At 45.4% G+C, this 21,478-nt stretch overlaps 1 protein-coding gene across 2 annotated transcripts in view; it reads left to right on the top strand.

Annotated features, from left to right (window-relative positions):
* KCNH6 (potassium voltage-gated channel subfamily H member 6) overlaps positions 1-21,066 on the top strand; it is a 128,718-nt gene extending 107,652 nt beyond the window's left edge. For both annotated transcript variants that reach the window (XM_053363828.1, XM_053363827.1), the window contains 8 exons: positions 760-959; positions 8,565-8,817; positions 9,951-10,144; positions 11,070-11,169; positions 12,584-12,871; positions 16,505-16,685; positions 18,675-18,864; positions 20,345-21,066. In XM_053363828.1, the coding sequence (XP_053219803.1) occupies positions 760-959; positions 8,565-8,817; positions 9,951-10,144; positions 11,070-11,169; positions 12,584-12,871; positions 16,505-16,685; positions 18,675-18,864; positions 20,345-20,629 (1,691 nt within the window). In that variant the 3' untranslated portion in view covers positions 20,630-21,066. The remainder of the gene's footprint in view (positions 1-759; positions 960-8,564; positions 8,818-9,950; positions 10,145-11,069; positions 11,170-12,583; positions 12,872-16,504; positions 16,686-18,674; positions 18,865-20,344) is intronic.
* Positions 21,067-21,478: the final 412 nt, after the last annotated feature.

Here is a 21,478-nt window from a genome sequence, read left to right as displayed (position 1 = left end):
ACCGCTCCGGCGGGAAGGTAAACGCCGTTTCTGTGTGCTGCTCTGGTTCGCCAGAAGCGGCTTAGTCATGCTGGCCACATGACCCAGAAGCTGTACGCTGGCTCCCTCGGCAATAAAGCCAGATGAGCGCCGCAACCCCAGAGTCGGTCACAATTGGATCTAATGGTCAGGGGTCCCTTTACCTTTACCTTTATATCTACACATAGCAATTGTTATGCAAATATGTGCCCTTTCCCCCCTCCCCTTTCCCTTTTGGTGATGAACAAGGGACCAAGAACTCTCTCCAAACATCTGTGATGAAGCTTTGGTGCAGAAGTAGCCAGTACTCTCCAGATGTTATAGGGCTACAGGGTCCATCATCCCTGACCATTGGTTATGCTGGATGGGGCTTCGACAACATCTGGAGGGGAACAGGTTTTCCAGCTCTGCCTTACGTTAATAGTAGACATTTTCGAATTGAGATGGTGGAAGTTGGTTACCCTTGGTTTAGGCTTCCAGAACAGGCAGCATGGCTCCCAAACAAACATGAACACTGAGTACTTCAATCTTTAAAAAAATGATCCACCATCTCTCTTAGTGTTCACAAGTGATCTCCTGATGAATCTGTGAGCGCTCAGGGCAGTGTCATCAGTAAAATATTGTAGGCAATACATGCCTATAATGCATGTTGAGGTGGGGGGCTCAAACACTTCACACTCGGGTACCACCAAAGAATGGTCCCTTCGCCCCTTAATGCTTCCCCATGTCCTCTTGTTTCAGCTCTCATGTACGCCAGCATTTTTGGCAATGTCTCTGCCATCATACAGCGCCTGTACTCGGGCACGGCTCGCTACCATACCCAGATGCTGAGGGTGAAGGAATTCATCCGCTTCCACCAAATCCCGAACCCGCTGCGCCAGCGGCTTGAGGAGTATTTCCAGCATGCTTGGTCCTACACCAATGGAATCGACATGAATGCGGTGAGTCAGAGATGATGTAGGTTGTGTAGCAACCTTGGAGATGAGAGATTGTTAGCTATGTAACTGGACAGCTCAATAGACAGCCTAAGATAGCTAGGTAGATAGGTTTTCTGCAAATGCAGAATACACCTGGATTTTACCCGGGTTCCTTCCTTCACAAGATTGGCCGGAACTCCTTGGCTGTCCATTCTGCCTCCCAAAGATCTCATAAAGTACCGTATTTTTCGCTCCATAAGACACACTTTTTTCTTCCTAAAAAGTAAGGGGAAATGTCTATGCGTCTTATGGAGCAAATGCATGGTCCCTGGAGCCGAATTGCCCAGGGGCGAAAAGCAGATCATGCAATGGCGCAAAAACGTGGTTACAAAGCATGGGTCCACATGGATTCTCAGGATTTTTGCATTGGGCTACCCCAAACTCACCGTCAAATCACATGTCTGTGGCCACAGCATGAACCACAAAAATCATGCATCCACTGTTTCGTTCCGAATATTTTTTTTTCTTGTTTTCCTCCTCTAAAAACTAGTTGCGTCTTATGGTCAGGTGCGTCTTATGGAGCGAAAAATACGGTATATTCTGATAAAGTGTAATACTTGACAGCCAGGGCAGAAAATCCTCACAAAATTGACAGCAAAAAAATAAAGCAATATTTATTTATCAGTCAAAAACAGAAGACTGTGTGTGGTGGGGTCTCCTCTGTGGTTTGGTGTTGAGAAGAGGAATTCTTTACATTTCCACCCTGCTTTTTCACTTCAGAGATAGCACCCCAAGGCAGCTAAGGGGCAAATGCTTGGTCTCAGAGATTGCCACTTGAAGGACTGTGTGGTAAATTTTACATTTATGAATGCAAACCAGATACATTTGTTGACCCTTAAAAGATGAAGAAGTCTGGCAATAGCATCCAAAGTACAATCCTACGTGTGTCTGCTAAAAAGTAAGCCACGTTGTGTTTGCTTATTTGCTTTAAGCATATTTATGCTGCTCTTCAATCAAAAAAAGACCCCCAGGGCAGCTTACAGACCAATGAACAAAAAAGAAAGAAAATGAAAGAAAGACAGCCCCTACCCTGAGGCCTACAATAAAAAGGCATGGGGCAAAATTTAAAAAGAGAGGTGGAAAGAAGAGGAAAAATGCAAACTCCAGTGACACCTGGCTTGAGGGCAGTACATGTGAAAAGGATCTAGGAGTCTTGGTTGACCACAAACTTGACATGAGCCAACAGTGTGACGCGGCAGCTAAAAAAGCCAATGCAATTCTGGGCTGCATCAATAGGAGTATAGCATCTAGATCAAGGGAAGTAATAGTGCCACTGTATTCTGCTCTGGTCAGACCTCACCTGGAGTACTGTGTCCAGTTCTGGGCGCCACAGTTCAAGAAGGACACTGACAAACTGGAACGTGTCCAGAGGAGGGCAACCAAAATGGTCAATGGAAACGATGCCTTATGAGGAACGGCTAAGGGAGCTGGGCATGTTTAGCCTGGAGAAGAGGAGGTTAAGGGGTGATATGATAGCCATGTTCAAATATATAAAAGGATGTCACATAGAGGAGGGAGAAAGGTTGTTTTCTGCTGCTCCAGAGAAGCGGACACGGAGCAATGGATCCAAACTGCAGGAAAGAAGATTCCACCTAAACATTAGGAAGAACTTTCTGACAGTAAGAGCTGTTCGACAGTGGAATTTGCTGCCAAGGAGTGTGGTGGAGTCTTCTTCTTTGGAGGTCTTTAAGCAGAGGCTTGACAACCATATGTCAGGAGTGCTCTGATGGTGTTTCCTGCTTGGCAGGGGGTTGGACTCGATGGCCCTTGTGGTCTCTTCCAACTCTATGATTCTATGATTCATAACACTAGTTCTTAAAGCTCCAAAGTTGTTCCAATGGCCAGCTGGGATGAAAACTGATCCAGTGGCCTACTCAGTTAGAATTCTTTCCAGCTTTTCTAGGACAGAAGATTTAAAATACTGTATATGATATATTATACATTATTTAATACAAAAATTTATAAAAAGTGCATATGACAAGCACCACCTTAGAAAGTGTGCACCCTTCCCTTCTACAGGTATGCGTCTTACAACATGAATCTTGCATGCAAAATTGGCAGATCAGTTAATCAACCAAAACTCGTGTACTCAATCCGTTAAAAATCATTTCATCAAACTGCAGCTCTCCCATTTTTTAATAAATAAAATAAAATAAAGTTACAAAGGAAAGGCTTATTAAACTGTTTTTCTATCGGATGTAAATTGGAAGTTTAGAAACAATGGAATCTGCACGTGTCCTAAAACCTTTAAAAGGTTGCGTTTGTACTCACTGTAGGGACAAGCCTATGATGTAGTTCATATGTGTTTTGTATGGATCGAGGTTGAATTCAGAGGCCGTTTGCCTACAAAACTGCCTTGATACCTGGTCGGCCTCTATTGCGCAAGCATCGTGTTTGGCAGCAGCGTAGTAATGTCTGAAATGGTGTGTGAAGTAAGATGCAAGATGGTTTCAGTATGTGTGGAACTCAGCCCAGATCATAGCTGTCAACCGTCCCTTATTTGGCAGGAAACTCCCTTATCCCTTATCCGTGTCCCGCTGCTGTCCCTTATTGCTGTCCCTTAAATTTCCCAGGTTTCATGCTCTCCCAGCTCGGGAGGGAAGTAGCAGCTCGGGGTCCTCCACCGCGAGATGTTGCGTCTCCGTCTCTCCCTTTTCCCCCTCAGGGGTGCGTCGTGAAGAGACAGGTGGCGGCGGGCGGGCAGGCAGCCCCTCTCTTGCAAGACTTCCGCCACACTGCCAGGGGAAGCCGGAGGCGGAGGAAGAGGAGGGGATGGAGAGGGACGCAGAAGGGCAGCGCTTCAGCGGCCGTGGCAGCGCTGCAAACGCTTCATGCCAGGCTCTCTCTCTCTCCCTCCCTCCCTCTCTCTTGGGCGGGGAAGGGCTGATGGAACTCCTCGCGCCAGGACGGCAGCAGCCCCAACGTGCTGCTTAGCATCCCCTCCAACCAGTGCAGCATCTTAATGTAGTGATTTCCCCCTCTGCATCCCTTTCATAACTCTATTTTTATAAATCATTTGTCCATCCATAGTTCAAATTTTTACTACAAGTTTTCTGTCAATCCTACCAATGTATGTAACTCTTGACAATAGCTTTTCAAATAAATTATAAACTTTCCCCATTCTTTATTAAAGAGGTCCTCTTCCTGGTTTCTAATTCTGCCTGTAAGCTTTGCCATCTCGATGTCGTTCATCAGTTTTGTCTGGCACTCTTCTTTGGTCGGAGTTGTAGACCCTTAGGATCATGTAGCCCAACCCCCTGCAAAACACAGTCAGTGGCAGCCAAAGCAGCACGGCTCCATCAGTGGTGGATTGATGTATAAGCCAAGCAAAATCCCTTATTTTGGCTGCTGATCCCTTATTTTCGAGGCTGCTGGTCTCTTATTTTCAAATCTGTAAGTTGACAGCTATGGCCCAGATCTATTCAGTCTATATGCTAACTACGCACACATTGATTGTGTGAATTGGCTTGAAACGTAACAAGATGGATATTGGCAACAAACAAAATAAATAGTGCTGGGAGCAAACTGGAGCTGAGGACTAAGTAGGCATCTTCATCCTCCCATTGTGGCTGCAAATGCTAGCCAGAGAAACATAATTTGAGGGGACCTTAAAGTGATGATAAGAGTCCCCCGGTCAAGCAGACATGCCTTGTTGAGCCAGTTCGCAAGGAATGACATTGAGGTGGAAACCTAAAGGCTATAATTCTAAGCTGGGTCTGTTTTTTCCTGGGTGTGAGGAAGAGGCTCCAAAGCCCTATTGATCCCGCTTTTCCTCCACATGGCTGGTTGCTAAGCAAAAACTGAATAGGATGGTGCCTAAATAAACTTCAATCCATTTTAATTAGTCTGTTGGGAAAGGGAGTGAAGGGGATCAATAGCAAAGCGCAAAGTAGCGTTTGAAGAGGAAGGCCTCACTATACATCACTTGAAGGAAGGCAAAACAGTTCTCACTTGGTGGTGTTGACTTTCCACATTACAACCTAAGGCAGCCTTCCCCAACTTGGTGCCCCCACTTCAAATGTTTAGGGCTACAAATCCCAGCAGCTCCAGATACCACAATCTGACTAGTTGGGGTGGCTGTCTAGAACTGTAGTCCAGAACATCTGGAGGGAACAAGGAGTGCATTCATCGCCTGTATGGAGCAAAGGAGATCCCCTGTAATAATGCCAACTGCATTTTTTTAAAAAAAATATTTTTATTAGCAATTTCAACATAACAAATTATCAAACCATATAATCGCATACATTATCTCCCCCCCCTTTCCCCCCTCCCCCCCACCAGAGACTTCCCTCAGCTTCTCTCTCTGATTTCTCAGCACATATTATTCTCTGCATGTTATAAAATTGTACATATCCTTACATTATCTATCTAACATAGATAATAAATTTGTGTGTTTATTCAAAAACTGCCAAGGAATCCAGTTCATTTTGTTGTCTTTTTAGGTAATTTGTAAAAAGCTCCCATTCTTCCTTAAAGTCACAGTTGTCCTTGTTCTGCAATTTATATGTCAATTTAGCCAACTCTGCATAGCTCATCAATTTTTCTTGCTGCTGTTCTTTCTTTGGGGTTTCCTCATTCTTCCATCCTTGTGCTATCAAGACTCTTGCCTCTGTTGTAGCATACATAAATAAGTTCTTTGTTTTTCTTGGCAGGTCTTGTCCTACAATCCCTAACAAAAATGCTTCTGGGTTTTTTACAAATGTCATTTAAAACATTTTTTTCCAATTCATTATATATCATTTCCCTTTTTTTAAAACTTCTCTACATTCCCACCACATTCCCATAAAGCTGTGGGATAAACCTTGAGTTATGACTTCCAAATGTATGATTTAAGTGGGGGAAAGCAGCGATGTTTAAATTTGCCAGAATAACTCTGCACTTTATTTTGCAGCATTTTTTGAACGAACTAATCTGGATTGTTTTGTGTGTGTTTGTTGCAGTTGTTTTCAGGTGTGTGTGTGTGTGTGTGTGTGTGTGTGTGTGTGTGTGTACACACCTAGAAGGCACCAGGTTGGGAAGGACTGCTTTAAAGCAAACTCTTGGAAAACTGACTAAACCGAAAACCTTAATTCCAGTTTGCTACTCAATTATGCCCCTCCCCCTGCAATCCACGGATTGTCAAGATGAACCATATGCATCCATCTTTGTCAATATTGCTCAGAGATCTCTATCAGAATTAAATAAGTTGTAAAACTGTAGCTGCCGGGCCCTTTCCATATACTGCAGAAACTGGTTTGCTGAAATAGCGAGTGATAGCACAGATTTGGAAGGTGCGTGGAATTTGTTTGCGACAATTAAAATTGAAACCACAAAAAGAATTTCATGCAGTGCATTCTTGGTCTGAGGGAACTCATTGCAACAAGACATAGCAATGAGCAAGAAATATAACTTGGCACAGAAGAGGACAAGACAAAAATAATTATTAGCAGAAAACTAAGGCAGACAGCCCTTTCCCCTTTGTTTCTGTGATCCTTAATAAAAAATAAAAAATAAAAACCACTCTGGAATGGCTACCTATTGATATAGACTCCATTCCTCAATTACATTTTCCTGCCCTTGGGTTCCAGGCTCAAGGAAGTTTTGAAGGCAGCCCTGTATCGGGAAGTTTTTAATGTCTGATGTTTTATTATGTTTTTATATTCCGATGGAAGCTGCCCAGAGTGTCTGAGGAAACCCAGCCAGATGGGCGGGTATAAATAATAACATTATTATTATTATTATTATTATTATTATTATTATTATTATTATTACTACTACTACTACTACTACTACTACTTTTAGTTTTCCAGCCTTTAGGCAAGACATGTGCCATTTCTAACATCCACAATGGATAGTTGAACCTTGGCAGTCAGTGCTAGTTAGAATCACATATCTGTAGAGTTGGAAAAGACCATGCAATGCAGCTATTCTTTGCCCGATGTGGGGCTCAAACCGACAACCCTGATATTAAGAGTCTGATGCTCTACCTGCTGAACAAGTCCTATAATCCCCAATGGACAGAAAGATATGCAACAGACAGGGGAAATATGCATGCCCATATATAATACACAACAACCAATAAAAAACAGCCCACTTTTAAAAGCCCATAAAAATTGATGTTCCCGTATAATACGTACCTATCCTTTCAAGCAAGATCCGTACAAATACTCCAGGGCAGCTGTTGTGAGAATTATAAGGTCTAAGATATAAAATAAATGTTAATAAATGTACCAGGCAAACACATACATAAATATATATATAAACCACATGTCTGAAACAGTACAGGAACAGTCCTAAAGCCATTTTGACTCTTTCAGTGACCTCAAACATTCCTCTGCAGTTTGGATGGAAATGGGAAAAGCCTCTCCTTTGTCTCTGTGCTCACAAATCCTGCCTTACAGGTACATTTGGGTATGAATAGGGTGAGCCTGTGACCTGGACTCAGGAATTAAATATTTATCATCACAACAGAATGGCCAGGCTGACCAGGTAAACCCATTAACAGGTTTGCTGCCAGACAGGATTCTGCTGTAGACTGCCCCTTCTATGATGTATATATGATGTATTGGGGGTGGTCTTCAGCTACAGGTTGGCAATTTCAAGTCTATATAAGGGCTTGCGCACTGTTGTTCTGGGTTCCTCCTCTCTCTTGCAAGGGGGGATGAGCACCCTGTTGCAACAGTTTAATAAAGACCATGCTTACTAGCTGTTTTGCTTCTCAATATTCTCTGGTTGGCCTGTGTTATTTTCTCCTACCGATAATCTACATATGGGCTCTATATGGGCTCTTGACTACCCCATAAGGGAAAAGGAGCAGTTTTTTCTTATAACAGCAGCTAAGTCAAATTCCTTCATTATGGCTATCAGGTAACCCACCTTTGCTTCATTTATTTCTTCTCTGAAGAAACATTTTTGATCAAAAGCTGGAAATCTAGGGGTGTAGGAAGAGAATATAAAAATGATTGGCAAGCAAACAACATTTGGCCTGTGCCTCAGCAGAACAGTTTGGGAACGTCTCTGTGAGCTCATGAAAAGCCTTTGCCTTAGTTCATTAAAGGTAAAGGTACCTTGACCATTAGGTCCAGTCGTGGCCGACTCTGGGGTTGTGGCGCTCATCTCGCTCTATAGGCCGAGGGAGCCGGCGTACAGCTTCTGGGTCATGTGGCCAGCATGACTAAGCTGCTTCTGGTGAACCAGAGCAGCTCACGGAAACGCCGTTTACCTTCCCGCCGGAGCGGTACCTATTTATCTACTTGCACTTTGATGTGCTTTCGAACTGCTAGGTTGGCAGGAGCAGGGACCGAGCAATGGGAGCTCATCCCGTTGTGGGGATTCGAACCGCTGACCTTCTGATCAGCAAGTCCTAGGCTCTGTGGTTTAACCCACAGCGCCACTTGCGTACCTTCTGCCTTAGTTCATTACAGATCAGCATTTCAAAAACAGGCTTCTACCTTAATTTTATGCGTCTATATACTGCAAGTTGAAACAGGGCATGGTTGTGGGATAAGATGGAGCAGTGAGAAGAGAGAGATAGCATCCCCTTTCATGGATCCCACCCACTCACTTAGGCCTGCTTTCATTCCCACTCAGGTGCTGAAAGGCTTCCCCGACTGCCTGCAAGCTGATATCTGCCTCCACCTCAACCGCACCCTGCTCCAAAACTGCAAGGCCTTCCGAGGAGCTAGCAAAGGCTGCCTGCGGGCCTTGGCCATGAAGTTCAAGACAACCCATGCGCCACCTGGGGATACACTGGTGCATTATGGAGATGTCCTCACCACTCTCTATTTCATCTCGCGAGGCTCCATTGAGATCCTCAAGGAGGACATTGTGGTGGCCATCCTAGGTAAAAGAATTCTCTCTGGGAAGGGTGGGCTGGAAGGCCTGTTCATTTGTAGGAAGCAGCAGTTGCCCTCGGGCAGCCGTGGCAAATTGTGTACAATCATAGAACGGTAGAATTGTTTTGTAAATAGTCTTTATTGCATAGAATCATAGAACTGTAGAGTTGTTTTGTAAATAGTCTTTATTATACATCAATTTACATAAAGCTTAAACAATACACTTCAGTATATCATACATACACTACCTACATACATACCCGACGTAGACACACCATAAAAAATAGACTTTTTCCCATTGTGCTGTATTACAGTTTGTTAATCTCTTCACATTTCATTTTTGTTATTCTACTCCCCCCCCCCTTTTTTTTTATGCAGACAAAATTTGCTATACATTTTCTTTGTTTTCAAGGTTCTATATCTGTCAGGAGATTTACATTGTCTGTGTAATTTTAAAGATATTCTTAAGAAAAAATTACTTAAAATGATTAGAATTGGAAGGAGTCATGAGGGCGATCTAATCCGACCTCCTGCAGTGCAGGATCTCTGAGTGTTTCCTGGCAGGGACTTTGAAACCAGAAGAGACAGTTCGTACCGTATTTTTCGCTCTATAAGACGCACTTTCCCCCTCCTAAAAAGTAAGGGGAAATGTGTGTGTGTCTTATGGAGCGAATGTAGACTGCGCAGCTATCGCTGAAGCCAGAACAGCAAGAGGGATCGGTGCGCATCAATCCCTTTTGCTCTTCTGGTTTTAGGGATAGCCATGCAAAGCCTCTTGAACGCAGCCGGAGCGCTCCTGCCTCTTCACTCAAGAGGCTTTGCGTTGCTTTCTTGTTTCTTGTTTTCCTCCTCTAAAGGTGTGTCTTATGGTCTGGTGCGTCTTATAGAGCGAAAAATACAGTCTATCCCCATTTCCACTCAGAGGAAAGAACAGCTCTGCTGTGGAGGTTCTCCTCCCCCTGTAAAATCCAGAGGTGCAGCTAGGGCTGGACCTCAGAGCCAAAATCTATGGGCCCCGCAGCCCATTTTTGTAACACTTCCATCATCGCTAACACACTTGCAAGTTGAGTGGACTGTTGGTCTCTCTCCCAGAATAGCAGGAAAGTTGTTGCATTCTAACAGGATTTCCTACGTTGTGCAGGGAAGAACGACATATTTGGGGAACCTATCAGCCTCTATGCCAGGCCTGGGAAATCCAATGCAGATGTCCGAGCCCTCACCTACTGCGACTTGCATAAAATCCAGCGCGAGGACCTCCTGGAAGTCTTGGATATGTATCCAGCCTTCTCAGATAACTTCTGGAGCAATCTGGAGATAACTTTCAACCTGAGAGATGTGAGTATCTGGTGGGGCTGGTGGTAGAAGATGGAGGGTTGGCGAGGAAGAGAGAGAGGGAGGTCTGGGGAAGGGAAAGGAAAGCTAACTGAGGCTAGGACACAGCTAAAAGTCTCTGCACGTCAAATGGCTTAGGAGAAGCAGAATATTTAGGCAGGAAGAATGAAGTGAGTGGTATGAAGCAAGATGTAGGGAAACCATGATCCTCCAAGTGTCCCTATTTTCCAGGGACAGTCCTGGATTTACAGAAGCCATCCCAGTTTCTGACTGATCCCAGCATGTCCCGCTTTTCCTTAGGATGTCCCTATTTTTTATCTGAGAAATGTTGGAGGGTATGGAGTTATGCGACCCAAGGAGATAAGTAATTATGCAACCTTTAGAAGACACCTGAAAGGGACGCGAGTGGCGCTGTGGGTTAAACCACAGAGCCTAGGACTTGCTGATCAGAAGGTCGGCGGTTCGAATCCCCACGACGGGGTGAGCTCCTATTACTCGGTCCCTGCTCCTGCCAACCTAGCAGTTCAAAAGCAGCTCAAAGTGCAAGTAGATACATAGGTACCACTCCGGTGGGAAGGAAAACAGCGTTTCCGTGCGCTGCTCTGGTTCGCTAGAAGTGGCTTAGTCATGCTGGCCACATGACCCGGAAGCTGTACGCTGGCTCCCTCGGCCAATAAAGCGAGATGAGCGCCGCAACCCCAGTCGGTCACAACTGGACCTAATGGTCAGGGGCCTCTTTACCTTTTAGAAGACACCTGGAGGCAGCCTTGTATACTTTTACCATGATTTATATATGTTGGACGCCACCCAGAGTGGCTAGGGCAACTCCGTCAGATGGGCGGGGTATGATGATGATGATGGAATAGGACATCCCTATTTTCATCGGAGAAATGCTGGACGGTTTGTGACTATTACTTTTCTCTCTCAGGCAGACAGTGTTCCTCGGTCCCCCCTCAGTGAGGAATATGCATGCAACTATCGTCGAGCCCGGCGCCGTAAGCATTCCCTCTGCAAAGCGAACAAAATAGGTGAGTCAATCTCTCAGGAAACATTACAGGATTGCTCCGTTCAGAGTGGAGCAAGGGAGCGAGGAAGATAGCAGGCCCATTGCTGCCACCTCTTGACCGTTCCCATTACTAAAACTCAAGAGATGTTGTCCTGAGCCAGTTCAAAGGTTCGTCTAGTGCCGTCGCCTCTGATAGTGGCAGGACGGTTGCTCTGGGAAAGTTAACAGTGCAGGTCAAGATGGAGTTGGGTTCTACTTCTGCTGTTCCTTCCTCTAGTGATCAAAAGTATGTGCCTCTTAACATGGAGAGCCATGCAGCTTTCTTGGCTGCTGATAAACCCATATGAGCTTATCTAACTTGCTTTAAAGGTTTCTTCTATCTGTGCCCATCACAGCAATTCTCTCCACAGGCCTTGTGAGGTTGTTGGTTTTTTTGGAAATGTGATGGTTAGAGGAGGAGGAGGAAGTTGGGGAGGGGAAGAAATACACCTTTAGGAGCCAGGCAAAAATGTTCCTTTTTAACCAGGCCTTTTGTTGATCTGATTGACATCCTATGCCCTTTTAGAATGTGGCTCTTTCTTGGAGGGGAGGGGTATTACTGGATTGTTGTTTTTATTTTGATTATATATATTGTGGTTTTTATGTTGATCTTTTCTGTGAACCGCCCTGAGACTTCTGGGTGTAGGGCAGTATATAAATTCATTAAATAATCATCATAACTCAGTTCAGCACACAGGTAAAGCCAAACCTATCAAATTTGCATCTGCTGAAACAACGTGCAAAGAGAAACACAGCTACCTTTCAAAATTCACATTTACCCTTGTGAGCCTGTTGTTCAACCAAACAGTATTTACCAAAAAAATGCATACATTAGGTTGAAGTGTGCATGAAAATGAAGATATTGGCGAAAATAACATACAGTGGTACCTCGGGTTACATACGCTTCAGGTTATAGACTCCGCTAACCCAGAAATAGTACCTCAGGTTAAGAACTTTGCTTCCGGATGAGAACAGAAATCGTGCTTCAGCAGCGCGTCAGCAGCAGGAGACTCCATTAGCTAAAGTGGTGCTTCAGGTTAAGAACAGTTTCAGGTTAAGTACGGACCTCCGGAATGAATTAAGTGCTTAACCTGAGGTACCGCTGTACACAGATGCATTATATTAGAGGAAATCGCTTACAGAAATGTGCACTTTAGTCAAAGCTGTCCTGTTAGGAGAAATTAGCACTAAATTGCTAATGGATTTTCATGAGGTGTTCTTCATTTTTATTTATTTATTTATTGCTGTAAAAAGTGGAGAACTGTATTTAATATAGGGGAAGTGAGGAAATGGACTTGACGTTGGCATTTTGTTGCTGTACAGATTCTGCAAGCAGCTAGGTCACAGCCATTGGCTCCCCATATTAAGCTTACCCGCATTCTTTGCTGCCTCTGCAGACTCGGATAACTTGGACGCAGGCATCTCAGATCCTGAGCAGTACCACGCGTACTCGGAGCTCACACAGTTGCAGCGTCCGCACAGCAAGGACCATTGGGATGATATGTGCAGCACTACAACACCCTGCTCCCAGACCAGTGAAGAGGAGGCCAAGATGCCTAGCCCCACGAAGAACGAATCTTTCACAAACGGTGAAAAGGCCAAATACGCCCCAGCTGTGGTAAACCTGGTCCCTGATGCCATTGACGTGGACAAACTGGTGACTGATGACAGCCTGTCCTATGCAGGTACTGGTAACTGGGGGCTCCGGTTGGGTAAATTATAGTAAGATAATCTGCTTGGCCTGAATTACATGATTATCTGATAGTCTGCCTCAAAAGTCCTGCCCTGTTTGTTTGGCCACTGCGGGAATGGATATGGGATCGTGCCAGCAGGGCACAGTGCCACAGAGGATTACTGTTGTACCGCTGAGTGTTAATTAGACATTCCTGCTGCTTTCCATCTGTGAGAGGCTGATGAAATATAATTTTAGGCTCAAAAACATTAAGCTTAAGAGAAGGGTTAAGGAGCTTACAGATTCACTGATAGGCCCGAAATCCTGGAAATTGTAATTTAAGGTGCCCTCTGACGACACGGCTCGATGGTCATTGCCCTACAGCAGTGGTTCTCAAAGGGAGAGGGCGGCTAATGCGGCAGGAAGATTCAAGGGCAATCAAAGAAACATTTAAACATTTCAGTGTAGTAAAGGTAAAGGACCCCTAGACGGTTAAGTCCAGTCAAAGGCTACTATGGCGTGCGGTGCTCATCTCACTTCAGCCGGCGTTTGTCCGCAGACAGCTTTCCGGGTCATGTGGCCAGCATGACTCAACCGCTTCTGGCGCAACAGGACACTGTGACGGAAACCAGAGCATACAGAAATGTCATTTACCTTCCCACTGCAGCGGTACCTATTTATCTACTCGCACTGGTGTGCTTTTGAACTGCTAGGTTGGCAGGAGATGGGACAGAGCAACAGGAGCTCACCCTGCCGCGCGGATTCAAACCGACGACCTTCTGATCAGCAAGCCAAAGAGGCTCAGAGGTTTAGACCGCAGCGCCACCTGCTCCTTAGTGAAGTTAGGATAAAAAAGGTAAAGGTACCCCTGCCCGTATGGGCCAGTCTTGTCAGACTCTAGGGTTGTGCGCTCATCTCACTTAAGAGGCCGGGGGCCAGCGATGTCCGGAGACACTTCCGGGTCACGTGGCCAGCGTGACGAAGCTGCTCTGGCGAGCCAGCGCAGCACACGGAACGCCGTTTACCTTCCCGCTATAAAGCGGTACCTATTTATCTACTTGCACTTTGACGTGCTTTCGAACTGCTAGGTGGGCAGAAGCTGGGACCGAAAGATGGGAGCTCACCCCGCCGCGGGGATTCGAACCGCAGACCATGCGATCGGCAAGTCCTAGTCGCTGAGGTTTTACCCACAGCGCCACCCGCGTCCCGAAGTTAGGATATACAACCATAAACAGTATCCATGGCTCTTTTCATTGGCTATTCTACAGTTCTCCATGACATATTGTTGTGAACAGGGATTTTCAACTCGTGACAAGTATGAAAGATCAGAAAACAGAAAGGCTTCTTTGAGTTGATGAGGCGATGAGAGTTTGTTTGTTTCAAATCAGACCTAATATAAGTGAGATTACCAGGCAAAAGCAAGCTCACACCTCCCTTTGGGTTTGTATACGTACCTAAGTTACATACCGTATTTTTCGCCCCATAGGACGCACCGCCCCATAAGACGCACCTAGGTTTTTTGGGGGGGGAAATAAAGAAAAAAAAATTATTTCCCCCCCAGGCGCGGGGCTGGCGCGGGGGAAGCCCGAGCTTCCCCCGACCCCAGCCCCCAGAACAGGCTGCTGCCTGCAAGCCTTGCGAGCCCGGAGGGCACCCCGTGCTTCGGGATGCAGGCTGCCGCCCCAAGCCTCGCATGGCCGGCGGGACCTCCCGCCGGGCGCGGGAGACTTGCGGACACCTTCCCGAAGCACGGGGCGTCCTCTGGAGGGCGCCCCGTGCTTCGGGATGCAGGCTGCCGCCCCAAGCCTCGCGCGCCCCTTCATTTTTGGAGGGGAAAAAGTGTGTCCTATAGGGCGAAAAATACGGTATGTAAGAGGCTCGTTTATCATTATATTTTGGGAATGATTCATGTTCTTATGTAGCTGCCTTTGGATGTCCCGTGGTTATATGATAAAGTAGTTGTGTTCTGTGTTCTAAATAAAGCACTGCTAGGAGTTGTTCCATTTTTGTTTTCCGATATATTTCTTATCAATTTTTTAAAAAAGTGGTGTGGTGTGAGCAAATTTTTATTCTGGAAGCATAGCCCAGAGAAGAAAGTTTGAGAAAGGCTGCCCTACAAGGTCTTGTGCTTCAACATTCCTCCAACCTGCAAAGGAAGAGTTTTGCAGCTCAACCACCAATGGAAAGTGTGGGCATGTGAAGGTTTAGTTCTTGAAGAGCGCAGTAGGAGAGACAGCCTTGTGTGGCTGATGTAATCGGAGCCTATGCATGTGGACTTCTCATTTAAGTCCCTCTGAGTTTAATGGGATTTATGACCCCGTGACCAGGTGAACTCCCGTTGCTCAGTCCCTGCTCCTGCCAACCTAGCAGTTCAAAAGCACGAAGTGCAAGTAAATAAATAGGTGCCACTCCGGTGGGAAGGTAAATGGCGTTTCCGTGTGCTGCTCTGGTTCACCAGAAGCGGCTTAGTCATGCTGGCCACATGACCCAGAAAAACTGTCTGTGGACAAATGGCAGCTCCCTCGGCCTGTAAAGCGAGATGAGCGCCACAACCCCAGAGTCATCCACGACTGGACCTAACAGTCAGGGGTACCTTTACCTTTACCTAAATACACATAAGTCTTAAACTACTCTCTGAAAAGGAAATTAATTCAATTACATGATTCCTCTTTTGGAGGCAGTGGGGCAGGTAAGTAATTTTAGACACTGGGCTTAATGGTCTCAGGCAGGAGTCAGCAAACTTTTTCAGCAGGGAGCCAGTCCACTGTCCCTCAGACCTTGTGGGGGACCAGACTATATTTTAAGGGGGGGAAATGAACCAATTCCTATGCCCCACAAACAATCCAGAGATACATTTTAAATAAAAGCACACATTCTACTCATGTAAAAACACGCTGATTCCAGGACCATCTGCAGGCCTGATTTAGAAGGTGATTGGGCCGGATCCGGCCCCGAGACCTTAGTTTCCCTACCCATGTTCTCAGGGAATCACCCCTTTTAGATGGCCATGTATATTGCCTCAGCTGGAAAGCGCACAATTCACATTTCTCTTCTTCCTCACTCACTGGTCTTTCATGCTTTCTAACTGTTTCTGTTGCTTCCTCAAACCTGATTTTTTAAAAAAGAAATATGTGCAATTCTGCATTTTACTTGCTTCAATCATAGCACCGTCACGACTGCAGGAATAAAATGGTGTTTGCTTCTGAGGCCAAACACACTAACTAGGGAATAAGTTCCACTGGTCTATTTTTAAAGTAAAAATATTTGTTTAGTGTGATTGTGCCACCTCAGATGCTGGTGTGAGGCCTGCTTACCACTGTTTCCATCATCAGCTGCAGTCATTCCCACTTTGACCCAGACTGTTGCCCTCACTATATAATTTCTCATTGCCAGGTTCATACCAACAGGACACTGTCTTGATTTTACAATAACGTTTTATAATGTGCAATGCATGGTCTTACTGCTTCTGTCTGTTTTACGGTATCTTTGTATTTTAACTTGTAAGTTGCTTTTTTAAAAAATTAAACAAATAAATTTAATAAACAGTAATAAAAATTATTATCAGGTGTTATAATAGTAGTTGGCTGAAAACCCCAGCTGACTAAGACAGGCACTTATTTCATCCATCTCCTTTTCTGTCCCTCAGCAACGCCATTGGATGTTTCCAACCTTTTCACATTCTGGGAGGACAAGAGGCCTAATTCCCTTACGGAGCCTCTCCAGCACATGTCCTTGGTTCACAGCCCTCTGGACATGCCTCCGAACTCTGATGACAGACCGCGGCAGATTGAATCCAAGCTGGAGTGCCTGCAGGCACAGCTCGGCAGGTAAACGCCATTGCTTGGAGGTTCCAATAGGGCATGAATTCTATGAAGAACCCCAAGTTGCAGGAACTTAAATAAAACTGCAAGGTAGATGGTGTGTTCCAACCTCCTATCTAAAGCCAATTACAGTCATACCTCGGGTTTAAGATGCTTCAGGCTGCGCGTTTTCGGGTTACGGACGTACCGGAACCCGGAAGTACCGGAACAGGTTACTTCCGGGTTTAGGCGCTCGCGCAGACGCAGCACTCCGGGTTGCGAACGTGCCTCCCACACGGATCACGTTCGCAACCCAAGTGTCCACTGTACCACAGTGTTCATGAGACCAGGGCCCTGCAGGATCTGATTTCTTTCTGCAGGGCCTGTAAGACAGAGTTGTTCCGCCTGGCCTTTGGCTTGGAGCCAATTTGATTTCCTCCCCCTCTTTCTTTTTTCTTTTCCTTTCTCCTCCTGCGATGAGGCTACATTTTGACATTTAATGTTTCTGCATTTTAATCTTGTTTTTAAGTTGTATTCATTCAACTCATTTTTATTATTGCTTGTTAGCCGCCCTGAGCCTGGTCTTGGCTGGGGAGGGTGGGGTATAAATAAAAATTATTATTATTATATTATTATTATTATTACCTGTTCCTAAAGCATCCGTGATACAGTCACCTGTACTCAGAGATCTACACTGATTGCCAATCTGCTACCGGGCCACGTTCAAAGTGTTAGTACATAAAGCCCTTGACAACTTGGGTCCAGGTGCAACAGAATACTCATTCTACATTTTTAAGAACTTGATCATTTGGTGTGGCAGTGCCTCCTACACTGTGGAACTCCCTGCTTATTGAGACCAAGCAGGCACTTGCATTGCACTTTGTTCAGCACCTTGTAAAAATATTTTAGTCTTTTAACTTTTGTATGTTTTAAAGTAGGGTTGTGGATTTTTCTAGATTTTACCGTTTTATCCTTTGCAGACCGCTTTGAGTTTTGTTTTTATTTTATTTTTTACAATCAAGCAGTACAGTGGTACCTCTACTTACATTCACCTCTGGATATGTATCCTTCGGGATAGGTTCGGGGCAAACCCAGAAGTATTTTTCCAGGTTTTGCCGTGCGCCAACTGAGATCCAATCGGAGCTCCAGAATGGATCCTGTGCAGAACCGGAGGTGCCACTGTATATAAATTATATCAAATGAATAAAATTAACTTTTTCTTGCAAACTTCAAAGGCAGGGACGTTTCCTTAGATATCTTACTCTGTTTCTGAGTCACTTATTCTGAATCGCAGTCATGGTTTCCCCCAGAAGATCCTGGGAAGTATAGTTTGTTAGCTATATATAGCACATGAGTTTGTGAACTGCAGCTGCGAGGGGTTTTCGAATCAGGGAAGTGCACTTTGCTGCTTCAGAATAATAATAATAATATAATAATAATTTATTATTTATACCCCGCCCATCTGCCTGAGTTTCCCCAGCCACTCTGGGCGGCTTCCAACCAAGTGTTAAAAACTAAACAGCATTAAATATTAAAAACTTCCCTAAACAGGGCTGCCTTCAGATGTCTTTTAAAAAGAAGATAGCTGAATATTTCCTTCACATCTGAAGGGAGGGCATTCCACAGGGTGGGCGCCACTACCGAGAAGGCCCTCTGTCTGGTTCCCTGTAACCTCACTTCTCGCAATGAGGGAACCGCCAGAAGGCCCTCGGTGCTGGATCTCAGAAAGGCTACAAGTTTCTGGCACCCATGTTATATGCTACTCATCCAAGCTGACTCTACTTATATGAACAGTATGTGGCCCAAGTTACTGGACGAACCAGCTTCTGGTAATCTGAAATAAAACCCTTTTTTAAAAAAATAGCCCTCGGTGTCGCACAGATTCACCCTGCTGGTTATGTCAGGGACTAACACCTTGCTCAAACTAGACTTAGGCAGTCTTTGGGATAGTCTCACACACACCTTCCTCGCTCGCTCAGTGTGCTTCAGGCTAAAATGTCATGATCTCTCTTGTAGGCTGGAGTCCAGGATGTCTTCTGACCTGAACCTCATCCTGCAGCTGCTGCAGCGACAGCTTTCTCAAGTGCCACCTGCATATAGCACTATCTCGCCATCCTCCCACAACCTGGCTTTGTATAGCATGAGCATGAGGAGCACAGAACCTGAAACTCCACTAGGAGAAGAGGAACTGACTCCCACAAAGGAGGTGAGTTGCAGGAATCAAAGTCCTTCATTTGCAGTGAGGCTGGTGAGAGAAAGCGCCTGGCTTCAAAGCCAGGCCGGAAAAGTACAGTGGTACCTCAGGTTACAGGCGCTTCAGCTTACAGACGCTTCAGGTTACAGACTCCGCTAACCCAGAAAGAGTACCTCGGGTTAAGAACTTTGCTTCAGGATGAGAACAGAAATTGCGCAGCAATGGGAGGCCCCATTAGCTAAAGTGGTACCTCAGGTTAAGAACGGTTTTAGGTTAAGAACGGACCTCCAGAACGAATTAAGTACGTAACCAGAGGTACCTCTGTATTTGGGGGTAGATCACGGGGGATGGAAGGACCAAGCTAGTACAGCAATGTGCATGGAACTAAGGGACTACATCAGGGGTCGGCAAACTATGGCTCAGGGTCCGGATGCGGCCCACCAGGCTCATAAATCCGGCCTGTGGACCCTGCCGCCCGCTTGGTCAGTCCCCAAGCTAAACCAGTACAGCACAGAGGCCTCGGCATGTGGGGACTGACTTCTGCGGTGCTAGCACAGCTTTGGATTAGCTGGAGGAAGCCACAAGGTCTGAGGGACAGTGGACCAGCCCCCTCCCCCTGAAAAAGTTTGCAGACCCCTGGACTACATATACTGCAGCAAAGAACTTTAAATTCTGTAGGGGGGGTGGGACTTGTGGAAAAGTAAGTAGGCTTGTGTGTTCAGTTATCTACAGAAAACAGAGACAAATGTTGTACCGTGCTCTTCAAAATATACCCCTTGCTGTGTAAACAAGGAGATCTGATAGAATAGTGAAAGTTTTGTATTGAACTTGCCTCCTTGTTACTAAGCAGGTAGTGTTTCTTGGGTATCATGCTTCTATGCATATTTCTGCAGTCAAGAGTAGGGGTGGAAAGATCTGTCAGTTTCGGTTCTCAGAGTTTCTCATTTTTCCAATCTTAAATTCAGATTACCACATTTCTGCGGCAATTTGCGACCCCCTTCCCCAAATAATTCTCATGGAAATTCTTAAGCATTTCAGTGCAAATGTCTCTCATTTTTGTATGCAGTTTTTTAAGTAATGTACACATTTTGCAAGCAGTATCTCCTAATACATTTTGTACATAATTCTCACAAATATATGCATTTTAAGGCACATTTTCCTCTAATATATGGATTTCTGTTGAAACCAGATGGGAAAACTGCATTGGAATAAGTTGGATGAGAGTGAATTTTTAAGGGTGGCGATATATTTTGGTTCTCATATTGTTTTGGAAAGTCAGTGTTTGATAAATTTGTCTCTAAATGTGAACTGAATCCACTTTCTCCCCCCTTCCCAAGTCACTCATGAGACGTGTAATCCACCCCACCCCCTTTTTCCCCAACTGCAACTTGAAATTCTCAGATTCCTACAGGGGGACTTTGAGCAAACCCAAACACATGCCACTAGCTGGTGAAGGAGTTTTAACTTTGTTCCCTTTCCCCTCCCTCACCAGACTCCGAGCGACTCAGAAATCGAGAAGCTGCAGCTGAAATCCAGGGACTCGTTGTCAAGTGGTGTACACCTGACTGTGGCTTCTGACGAGACCATGACAATCAGCTCTGAGCAAGAGCATTGCTCACAGACCCTGCCAAACCTAGAGCCTCACCGGAGGGCACCGGGCAACCAGGGACTTTTCCAAGGATCCCGTTTCCCTTCCCTTCCTGAGCACCTTGAGGCACCTTCTGAGCACTTGGACATTCAGAGACACCTCTCTGACCCTTTGCTTCCTGGGAGTTAGGAATCCAGTTGAGCCCAAAGCCAAGTCAAGAGGACCCTGGACTGAGAAGTTGCTTTAGCTGTTTTTAATTGTTGCATTTGGAGGACAATACTCATGGCTCAAGGTGATGGGACTTGTTGCCATTCCCTGTCCTCTCTGAAACGGGGGAAGTTTAATAGTGGGTTGGCTTCCAAGGTGATTGATTTCAGAAATGGTACTCCATAGAGTAGACTTCAGGTGCACATTTCTCTTACCCCACCCGACTCCAAGAAGAATGGCTGGTTGACGTTTTCCTCCACATCCCCAATCTTGCATCTGTTAACTGTTGGGGTCTGCCTTTGTCAGTGTTTGAATGGTAACTAGTATGGGGGGACACTGGAGCACTTCCATAATGTAATAAAGTAATAATAGGAAATTTTGTCTGGAGGAAGACGAGGAGACTGCTAAGAACTTAACCTTCTCTTAACCAAGAATGATTGTGTCTTTCTTTGATACTTACAACTCGTGTCTGAAGATTCTAGTCATTGTGCAGGAGGACCCTGTGAAGTAAGGAAGGAAGAGTAAAACGATGCTGCAACTTTGTACATGGGAATATAACGAACCATTTAATGATCTGCCCTAGTGCATATTGAGGGCAACTTCATATATTACATTTTTCTTGCATGGACATAAATCTCTGTTGAGAAAAAAAAAGAGAGTGTACACCTTGACAGATGAAGTGCAGGATAAAAGGGGGAAATGTGTAGCACAATTTCATACGGGCTGCCAACAAGATTTTGGGCTTGCTGTTTGTACTCAGGCTCGCTTCTGAAGGACGCAGTCCCTGGCCTTCTGACAGCCCCTCTGAGCCCTGCCCCAAATTCTACAGCC

Source organism: Podarcis raffonei, chromosome 13 (assembly GCF_027172205.1).
Source record: "Podarcis raffonei isolate rPodRaf1 chromosome 13, rPodRaf1.pri, whole genome shotgun sequence".
Lineage (NCBI taxonomy): Eukaryota > Metazoa > Chordata > Lepidosauria > Squamata > Lacertidae > Podarcis > Podarcis raffonei.
This window is presented reverse-complemented; position numbering and strand designations above follow the sequence as displayed.